General features: G+C 40.0%; 1 protein-coding gene across 1 annotated transcript; it reads left to right on the forward strand.

The window, feature by feature from the left end:
* Positions 1-3268: 3268 nt before the first annotated feature.
* On the forward strand, positions 3269-11446 carry LOC308109576 (germ cell-specific gene 1-like protein). The gene is made up of 5 exons (XM_080463236.1): positions 3269-3841; positions 6420-6467; positions 8227-8379; positions 9005-9116; positions 9668-11446. The coding sequence occupies exons 1-5, from the start codon at positions 3553-3555 to the stop codon at positions 9960-9962; spliced, it is 897 nt and encodes a 298-aa protein (XP_080319362.1). The 5' UTR covers positions 3269-3552; the 3' UTR covers positions 9963-11446.
* Positions 11447-11452: the final 6 nt, after the last annotated feature.

The raw sequence follows: 11452 nt of genomic DNA on the forward strand, positions 1-11452 counted from the left end.
TTGTTTAATCTAATCTGGATTGCTGCTTGTTTGTTGTGTATTTGTGTTTGTTTTGTTCAGCATAAAGCAGCAATGGTGTATTGTATAATTTGTAGCAATATGAAAGATTCTTTATTTATTTATTTTGGTTCTGAAGTAAACTTTATTTGTATATGAAAATAAAATAAAAGTTTCCACTTTAAATAATCTTCAGGACAAAACCTGTTAAAGAAAGTTGGAATTGAACTGAAACGAATGGTTGAAAAAGTGATGAAGACGAACACTGATGTCACGTTAAAGGAATAATGTAAATGTTTAACTAATGATCACCATAAATCAAAACCAACAAGGATTTCAACTATTTGAAGTGAAAGTGAGAAGGTGAAAGCAGAGAAAGCAAAGGTGTTGTTCTAACCCAGAGAGCTGCAACTTTTATGGCCAAAAGAATCACAATTTTCCACCAAATCAAATTTGTCTGGAGCCACAAAACATATAAATTCTCTGAAATGAAAAAAAAAACATGTTTTAATGAAAATTATTAAATAAACAAACAATAAGGTTGCATTAATAAAGTGTCATTTATAATTTAAAGATGTATTTTTTAATAAATTTTTTGCCGTTTTTGCTATTTTTTGGATTTTTTTGTCCTTTTTTTTCATGGATTTTCTTGTTTTATGGAGTTTATGCATCTTAGCTGTTTTTGCTTCTTGATCTCATGAACTATTTATAGCTGCTGTGCATTTCCTCTTGGGGAGAGCAGTTTTAGCTATACTAGCAATTTTTCCTTCTTTTTCCTTTTTTCACCTGTTCTATTTTTTCCTTTTTTGATTTTAGTTCTTTTTCCTTTTCTTTTTTTGACTTTTTTCTGTTTATTGCCCTCTTTTTTGTTTTTCCCTTTTCCTTTCTTTTTAGTTTTTCCTTGACGTATTTTCCCCTTTTCTCCTAAAAAAATAAACAAAAACCCCGCTAATCACTTTAGTTTAACCATTTTTACTGTATTATTATTATTATTATTATTATTATTATTATTATTATGATTGAGAGTTGGAGTAGTATAAAAAGATTTAAGGGGGGGCAATTCCAGCTTTTCTAGCCATTACTTTTCCCCACCAAGATTAGACCATATCTGAAAATCAGTGTGGCATGCTAATAAAATAAAAATGTAATTTTCTAAAAATGTGAAAATGTCAGGGATCCACTAGGGGGGGGGGGGGGGCTGAAGCGCCACATGTGGCTCCAGAGCTGCAGGCTGCAGACCCCGGGCTTGAACACAATGGTCACTTCCTTCTCCCTTCAGCTGGACGCAACCTGAAGTTGAATAAAAACATAGAAGATGAATAATAAACACAATGATACTATTCAGTACCATTCCATTCCCGAGTGTGTCAGGAAGTCTGCAGAGCAAAACCTTGTCAGAGTGATTTTAGTTTTTGTTTGAGCATGCATTTACTAAATGACTTGTTTTAACTGGAGGGATTATGTCGCGGTTTTTGTTTTGCTGTTTTGTTTCGTGAGATTGTAACTCATATTGCAGGCTTCCCCTCCTGCTGTTTGATTGCTGTTCCCCGCCCTGATGTCTTCCACCCGTGGGTGAGTGTGAGATTGGCGTTACCTGGAGGTTGTTGTTTATATTGGGCGTCGTCTGTTTGTTCAGGTTGTTGGTCCGTCTGTGTTTCTTTGCCTCTGTGTGGCTGTTCCTTTGGATAAAACTCTCCTTGGACTTGTGAAATTTTAGGCTTTTGAATTTTTGCATTTTTCTTTTCTAATAAAATGAACTATTTGGGTTTTCAACAACAGTGTGGCATCTGGAGTCCACCTCTCCCGACCCTGCGCGTGCGTCATAAGCACCGTTTAGCAGATTGTAGCCAAGAAGCTGGACTCCCAATATGTTGCTGATATTCAATGAGACTCTTGTCGGCTGTTGGCAGGAATCACTGGGGGATTCAGGGACACGAGGCTCTTGATTTATCACCCACTTATTCTGATCAAGAAACTGAAGAATTCTCTGTGATTAAAGCAGGGAATGATAAACATTTGTAGTAAATTCTTTTTAATCAGATCAGAATCTGTGTCCCACCATGTGACTACGTCTTCATCCTCTCCGCCTCCGTCAAGGTGTGATTAACCTGCAGTCTTACCAGCGCCTTGCTCCATATTTAGGACACGTCAGTGGAGAGTCTTGGCCTGATTTTGCTCGTTTTTAAGAGTCATGTTGAAGTGCAGCTTATCTTCCAAGGGCTGAAGATGATGGCATGCCGCTGAGGTAACGAACACGTCAGGCCCTTTTGACCTCGTTTCTCCGGGGTCGTAAACAAAGTTTGCTCAGAGGCAAAAAAAAAAAGCACAAAAGATTCCCAGCTTCAGAAAAATGTTCTGCGACAAAGTGAGAGAATGTTTGTAAAGTCGACTCTGTGACCTCGAAGTCCGATCAGTCATCAGGTCGTCATCCCCCCCAACATCCATTCATTCATCCGTCCATCTCTTCCACTGCTTTATCACACTCATCTAATCCCTGCGGACGATGAGCGAAATGCAGATTATACCCTGGACAGGTCACAGAAAGGTCCCATAGACACCAATTTACCTAATACACACACACACACACACACACACACACACACACACACACACACACACACACACACACACACACACACACACACACACACACACACACACACACACACACACACAACTTTGGTGAGTTGGATTCAAGAGGGACACGTTTGGCCACTTTTGGCCTCCGGGCCTCGTGTTTGACAACGGTCAACAAATGTTCTGGACAATCCAGAACTAAACCGATATATAAGACAGGACAACTGTGTATGAATATAACCTCAGTGAAAACTGTGAGGGGCCCTCAGACTTGCAGCTGAGGTGCATTGTGGGAAATGTAGGAATTTATTATAGAGCTTTGATAATGACAGAAATATAAATCTGCTAAAATAATGATTGTGCTTTTTAAATTGTCTCTACTTCCTGGAATAGTTATTCTCTTTTACCCAGTTTTTTTTTTTTTTTTTTTAAGAAATCCCCCCCAGAGTCCTGCAGTGACATCAGAGGCTGCAGATGGTGCTGCTGAAAGTATTTTAAGGAGTATTTTCATGTTTCAGTGGTAACTTCCGACACGTCCTCATAATATATGAGAGAGAGAGAGAGAGAGAGAGAGAGAGAGAGAGAGAGAGAGAGAGAGAGAGAGAGAGAGAGAGAGAGAGAGAGAGAGGGGGGGGGGGTGAGAGAGAGAGAGCGAGAGAGAGAGAGCATCATGAGAAAATCCCACCGTTGATGCATACAAGCGTCAAATCCTCTGACAACGTGACGTCCTATAGGCTGGACGCGCGTGATGCACCGCGGGTCAGTTTGATGGAGATGTGTCACTTCGGCACACACACGCACACATCCACACACCCATCCACCCTGGCACACAGCTGCAGACAGAGAGGATGTGTGTGTCCTGTGCATCCCTGGAAGAGCCCAATGGGACCCCCCGCCTCAGCCGGAGAGTAGCCGGGGCTCGTGCGTCTTGCTCCACTTCGCACCCATGAACTTTGCGCTGCCACCTCCACACGGACAATGAAGACGACTGGCAAGTGCAGGACCCTCCTGTCGGTTACCTTGAACTTCCTGGCTCTGCTCTTCTCCATCACGGCGTTCATCACCACGTACTGGTGCGTGGGGACGCAGAGAGTGCCCAAACCCAAGTGCAGCAAGCTGCGGACGCACCAGTGCATCGACTACGGAGTGAACGAGACGGACCCCAACAAGGTGGTCTACAGCTGGGAGACCGGTGACGACAGGTTCCTGTTCCGACAGTTCCACACCGGGATCTGGTTTTCATGCGAGGAGAACATCCACGATGAAAGTAAGAAGGTGTGTGTGTGTGTGTGTGTGTGTGTGTGTGTGTGTGTGTGTGTGTGTGTGTGTGTGTGTGTGTGTGTGTGTGTGTGTGTGTGTGTGTGTGTGTGTGTGTGTGTGTGTGTGTGTGTGTGTGTCTGTGCGCCTTTGCGCGCAGGTTTGAGCCAAGCGCCACAGATTCTTCACCTGTACAGGAGTCGACAGCAAAGTCCTCTGGATATTTTGTCACATTTGTGAGAAAACATGGCGCTGGGAAACCCCAAACAATTCCTAATGATCAATCAAAAATGTATTTTAATATGATCGTTGAATGTCTGATATTCACTTTAAAGCATTTAAGGTGCATTAAATGCCATTTTAAGCTAGAGATACCTAAAAGTGGCTGCACTTCTCCCCACGACATTTCTGATTGTTGCTGATTGGAATTGTCCTCAGCAACAATTCAAAGTGCTTCACAACAACAACAAACCAACAGAAAAAACAGAGAAAAGATAAAAACTAGGAAACATCAATGCTTGATTCTAATTTCAAAGCAGAAAATTTCAACATAAAAGCTAAAAACCTATTTACAACCTCCATAAACTAATGCTTTAATCCTTTTGGAATGATGCTGGTTACCTCCAGTAAAAAGTCTCTATCCTTTGTTGAAACGATCATGTCGTTCGCCCTCAAATTACATCATTTCAAAATATCCCATAATCTACATTTGGTTAAGTTTGAAGATGACACAGACGGTACCGGAATCGAAAACAGTAATTCAGGATTCAGAGCAATTCAAATTCGTCATTTGCTTCATTTCATTCACAGTTCAAAACGCAGACCTCTGAAAATCCATTAATCGAAATCCCTCCATCGATCTCGTAGTTCAAACAGAGATTACTCGCTCTTTCTGAGTGCCGCACTTCGTGACGGTTTCCGTGTAATCGCCTTTCATCCGTATTCGCCTATTTGTGAAATTGCTTTGTCTATTTTTATCTGGCATGAAAGGAGAGGAAAAAGGGACTTGCACTCCGACGGGGTGTGATTGCTTCACAGCTTCACAGCTTCCAGTGAGACGTACAGGCCGTGGACGGTGTGTGCACGTGTCCCATTTCCTGTCGTCGCTTTAATAACAAAGGATCTAACGATTAGTCCAGGCCAAAGGTCAGGCCAGATGAGTCTTTTGAAACACGCCCACCCAGCCTCTGACATTGCTAATAAACCATCTTTATTTCTGGCGATTTTCATGAAACAAACCGCGGAATCAGATTATCCAGCGAGGGAATTGCTCGCACATCTCGATCTCATCAAGTGGCTGTGCGATGGAGGGCGGCCCCGAGACAGCTTGAGTTAATAAGGATTACGTAACAGCGGCCTTGATGAGTTTTTCCTCAAAACAGCTGTTGCCACCCTCTTTCTACCTGATTAAAGTTCCACTTTCGACAAATCCAGCCGTGAGCTTCGCTCGACAGACGACGGAGGCGAAAACATCCCGTCGGCGGAAACCCTCTGTGACGGGGGGGCATTTAAAATCCGGTTTGGTACATTCACACGGGCTCTCACTGCCCGAAACAGGTTCTGATGAACACCGGCGGATTTCGTTTGTCTTCTTTTTCTTTTTCTTTTTTTCAAGAACTGTGTTATTGTCATGAGTATCTGTAATGTTTATAGTTTTTCTTTTTAATTCACTCAGGCAAGTGACTTTTCAAACATTTTGTGCAATCACATAACCAATATCTCTATTTACACAGACACACATATATACAAAACATATAGACACCATTTGAAGATAATAATTAAATTATAGCTTTTTGAAAATATAGTTGTACAAAATATATAATCTATGTTTAAGTATACCCACATATACTTATCGACATACATACATACATACATACATACATACATACATACATACATACATACATACATACATACATACATGCACATGCACATGCACATGCACATGCACATGCACATGCACATACACACACACACCTCATATATCTAATTAACGTGCCTGAAAAGGGCTAGGAAGAAGTTAACTTATCAAATCCTACCCCTTCTCCAATATTCAATAGTTATATTATATAATCATCTTCCTGTATTAAGAATAGTTAGTATCATATATGTAAAAATAACAGTAAGAATGTTCTTGCTCATGGATTGATAGATAGATAGATAGATAGATAGATAGATAGATAGATAGATAGATAGATAGATAGATGTACACACACATATAAACGCAAAATTTCAAGTTTGCTTTCATATACATTCATATAATGCAGCAGATTTCCACACACTATCCGGTGACGGTGACCTGCAGCTCCTAAAAGCTGCATTTTGGCATTACGTTCATCCACTCGTGAACTTCTGAACTTTGGGTGTTTCGTCGTGATCCTGCTTTTTTGTTGCGGGAGGGATTAGCCTGTTTAACACACCTGGACAGAAGGAGGGAATCTAACTCAGATTAGGGATTGTTTATTTATTTGTTTCTTTTCTTTTTTCTTTTTTTTTACAGTTCATCCAGTCAGTAAATCCCAAAGTTTTTAAGCAACGTGGAAGTCGGGGCTGCGTTCTCACACTGTCTTTCTTATTTTTCCTGCCAGGTGAGAGGTGCAGAAGTTTCATCGATTTAGCTCCAGCGTCAGAGAAAGGTGAGCGTTACTGCTTCTCATCAGGAGGTCGAACCTTCTCTGGAATCATCCCTGAAATAAACGTCAAAGGTTTAAGTCATTACAATTAGAAATGTTACTTGTTTTTCCTTGTTTGCGTGTCATTGACACACACTTGTGTTTCCCTTGTTATTGAGGCTTCAATACACTGCAAAACAAGGGTAGCCTGAATACAAGATATAAACATAACATTTGAGAAGATAATAATTTGTCCATCCAGAAAGTATGAATGAATGAATGAATTGTATTTCGAACAAGTAAAAAAGAAAAACATCAAAATGAGTGAAGCAAAAATCTTTTTTTGGTTTTTTCCGATAGCGCACTCCATTTTTTTGTATTTGGCACTTACATGGTCGAAAGGGGGTAGGAAGAAGTACAGACTTATTTAAAAGCACATTTTACTTTAATAGAAATCTTAAAATAACATTTTTGTGATTATACTGGAAAATCAAGGATTAAAAATAAATGAATAACTTAAAAGAAGCCCCTTTATCCATCATATCTAAAAGTGTCAAATAATTTGCAGAGGAAACACTCCTACACATTGTTTACACACTAATTATGCTGCTAAGATTACTCCTGTTATCTCTTTTCAATATAATCACTTCTTTATGTAATTTTGCACTACTGTTTGTTTACATATTACACATAGTTTTTTTTTTTTTTTAAGTTTCTTTCACATGCCCTTTTCATTTGCTATTTTAATGTTGGCATTCTCTGTGGACAGCAGAGAAAGAATTCATTGTGCAGGAAAACATGTTTTCTGATTTACAGATGACAATAAAATGCATAAACTTACAGATGACACATTATTATTTATCTATATCTGGGAAATGTGATGCAACAACAGAATACAATATAAGACTATTAGAGTGGGTATTTGTAGAAGTAAATAACCGAGGTGTTATGAAGAGGTTTTACATTATTTTAAGTATATCTTAGACTAATTACAATCATAAATCAGATCATAAGGGTTAAAGACAGTTACACCAGTTGTAGACTAGATGTAAAGGTTTTACAGAGAATTCATGTAATCAGCATACAAAGCATTCTCCAGGTGAAGCACTGAGATCATATTTCATACTGTGAAAATATAATTATATTGTTAAAGGGTCACAATGTGGTTCAAGCTGTGTAAAGTCATCCTAGCAACACCCTTTAAAAACCACGGCTATAGATAATGTGTACAGGGGTGAGTTTAACAGAATGAATATTAGTGCAGGAAATGTCCAGTCAGTGCAAACAAGCGTGATACAGCGATATAGGTAAACTAGCCCAAGACTAGACCGTTTCTAAATAAGCTGAAATGTTTCGTTTTTACCTGTAATCACATCCACACTGAGGATTTGTAGTATTAGTTTGGCTCTGTTGAACCTCTCCTCTGAGAAAAGTTCGATTTCTGTCAGCTTGTGAGACGTTAGGGTAACGGAGTAAATCTGAATCTATATGTGCAGCCAGATGAGCTGACAGTGAAATTAATGGAAAAAGCTGAATGACACCTCTGAGGAAAGTTAAAATTCAGCTTCTGTTTATTATTATTATCTGCCTGTATTACCTGCTGGAGCAATCAGTTAGTTGTCAGGTTTAGATAATGATTTACATAAGATAAGCGCTTTTCCAGTTCCTTATCAGCAGGGAGCCTAATAATGGAAAGTGTATTTCCATGCACTTGTCTAAAACAAACCCCAAGTAGATTGATTTTGATGTTAATATATGTTTGTTTGGGGGGGGGGTTCCGCAGGAATGCTGTGGCTGTCGCTGGTTTCTGAGATGCTGTACATCGTCCTGCTGGTGGTGGGCTTCAGCCTCATGTGTTTGGAGCTGGTCCACTCCAGCAACATCATCGACGGGCTCAAACTCAACGCCTTCGCTGCCGTCTTCACCGTGCTGTCAGGTAGTTTCATTCAGTCTGTCCTGGTCTGAAACGCTCCTGTGAGTGTGAATCTATAGTTCCGAAGGTTAGCGAGTGGTATGATACCAAGGAGAACCAGACACACACCTGAAGTCTGTTGCTATTAAATGTTCTCTGAAGCATAAAGCGAGAAATAAAAGAAAAAGTGTCCAGTTAAAGCTTCTAATACAAAATTTTTTTGAATATCATGATTTCAGACTATGACAAATAGCAAATAAGCAAGATATTGTGACAATCCTTAAGAAGAACGTGAGCTTCCGGTTGAAGTTTTGATGTTCACAAATGTTACAGTTACATTGTCGAGGCTTTAATGACCTGAACTTTCATGTTAGATTATGATACAGTGCAAAACATGTTGGATCAATCCTTAGAAATACATTTAAATTGAGTTTTCCTTAATACTTTATTCCCACAAATTCCCCCAAAAGTCAAGGATAATTGAATATTGATTTAATGAAAACATAATTGCAATGTATTTTCCTTACGTGTGTCATTGTGTGTGCATAAAATGTCCTTTTTCACTGATATTTCAGATTTAAATCACGACATTTCATAATATTCTTATTCTCGCGTGTACTTTAATAGATGTTGTTCCGTGTTATTGCAGGTCTTCTTGGCATGGTGGCTCATGTGATGTACACGCAGGTCTTCCAGGTCACAGTCAGCCACGGCCCACCTGAGTGGAGACCCTACAACTGGGACTACGGCTGGTCTTTCTGGTAGGTCTCCACTCAATCTGTCAGTTTCTTTTATTTTTTATTTTTTTTCAAGGTGTTATAAGTCTCATAAAGTAAAAAAAAAAAAACGTGCTTGATTCCTGCGCGGCCTCACCTCTCTCCAGCATCACCGTCTCTAATGAAAAAAGCCCAAAGCTCTCATGTTATGCTGGGATTAGGCTTTGGTGTCCAAAGCCCCAATGCAGGCGTGATTGGAATTGCATAAGGGGATAATATTTCACTTTTTTACAATATGTGCAGTATGCTGAAAAATCGTTTTAGAGGGTAAACAATACTTGACCTTTTGCGGGTATTATTCAACAGGCATGAAAAGTACACGAGATGATGATTTGATTGTCTGATCTCACATGGGACGCAGTCTGCTTGAAGTGATTGTCACTAAGCTCCCCAAATACAGAAGGTAAAATGTCAGCGTGGGGGCAAACAAATGACGGCTTTGCGGTCCCGGAGGCCCCCGATGTGTTTTCACGTTGTGAATGTTATGTCGCATGGAAAAACTAATTCTGCAATGTTTGGTTTTTTTTAAATACCAGCGCTGCCTGGGCATCCTTCACCTGCTGCATGGGCGCGTCCGTCACCACACTCAACTCCTACACCAAGACCGTCATCGAGTTCAGGCACAAACGCAAGACCTTCGAGCAGAGCATCCGCGAGGAGCACGCCAGGGAGGCGTTCGGATATTTCCAGGAGCGCTCCGTGCACTCCATCTCCAAATCCGTGGAAGTTTACTCCAGCCAGTCGCTGAAAAGTGGCAGGAAAGCCCCGTTCCCCTCGGACTCTCTGGACTTGAGTGACATTGCTGCGTCTTTGGGGGAGGAGCAGTGCTGAGGAGACGAGACCTTCCTCTCGCTTTGACATCTGGATTGACAGAAGTGCTGTTTGAGCGTCTCTCGGTGAGTGTTCGCTCCGGGGTGAGGCCTCGCCATTAAAAAGCTTCGTCCGACGCTTTTCAGCACGGCCTTAATCTAAACTGGTCTCACAGCTTCGACTTGAGAAAATCCAGCGAAGAACTGGGAAAATATGGACGTGGATCTCATGAACGAGTGTTTTCTCCATTTGTTTAACTGACCACATTGCAGATTCGAAAGAAAACGTTGACTCTACCCATTGGGAGTGTCTAGAAGATGCTAATAGCCTTATTAAACTATTCATCAATCAGAAAATCAATGCAAAGACCGACAGTTGAACTAATTGTGAAGTAAAGCCATAATATTTTAGACTTCACAAACTATGTGCCTCAGTGAAGTCAGTTGTGGATTTTGTTTGTGCACTGAATGGTGGTGGGAAATAGTGTCGCAATTACTATCTGAAGATGTCCGAATGAGACTTTTCAACATATTTTCTGCTGGATTAGTGTCAACCATGTTGGGAAAAAATACAAATTAACTGATATATACGGCAGGGAACTTAGTTTTCGTGAAGATAAATCATGATTGGAATGATCCACAATCATAGTTTTCCTTTAAGTGTTTCTCCTTTGATAACAGGAAAATCAAAACTCAAAAGTTGTCCAAAAAGGTTTTTAGAGTGTTTTGAAGCAAATATGATGAATAGTAAAGTTTACCCTCTCAAAAATGTATTTGCGCCGCTTCTTTTTTACCCACACATACACTATGAAAAGGTTCAGTTGAAGTTCTATTTTCCTATTGATAGCGCTTATTGATATAACTATTACACAAGGTGAGATTAGGCTGAATGTGACTTCTGAATAAAAATGAGTTAAATTAAACCTTCAGTAAATTTAGTAACCACAACCATTGCAACTGCTTCTTTACATTTTTATGGAGCAAAATGGTATCTTACAAAGCAAAAGTGTAATTATAGTAATAATTATGATGATCGTGCATCTTTAAAATGCCAAAAAAACAAACCTTTTAATGATCTTGGTGACATTTCCTCCATGTTTCCTGTAGAGGGCAGTGTTGCCCTGATAGTCCTTGATACTCTGCAGGTTTCCGTTTGACTGTCCCATATGCAACAAGCTGTTTATTGTGACACATTTCAGTCAGAACCAGCATTAAACTTGTGCCGCCATTTGAGCTCCAGCAGCTCGTCTGCTGCATCAGCTGTGCTTGACTGATTCCCATCAACTCTGAGGACAAGAGTCGCCTCAGTGTTTTTACCAGCACACTGAATATGGGATTATTAAAACTGTTCGCTCCTGTTATGCCAGATCCGTGTATGAATATTTCACTTCACTGGAAAGGAATCTCAGTCATTTCTACCTTTTATTTTCAATTTGTTTATATTTCCTTAACAATTATACAGTATTAACATTACAGGTTGTGAATAAATTTCATCTCAAATGGCACAAGAGA

The sequence above is a fragment of the Lipophrys pholis genome (assembly GCF_963383615.2).
Source record: "Lipophrys pholis genome assembly, chromosome: 5".
Taxonomy (NCBI): domain Eukaryota; kingdom Metazoa; phylum Chordata; class Actinopteri; order Blenniiformes; family Blenniidae; genus Lipophrys; species Lipophrys pholis.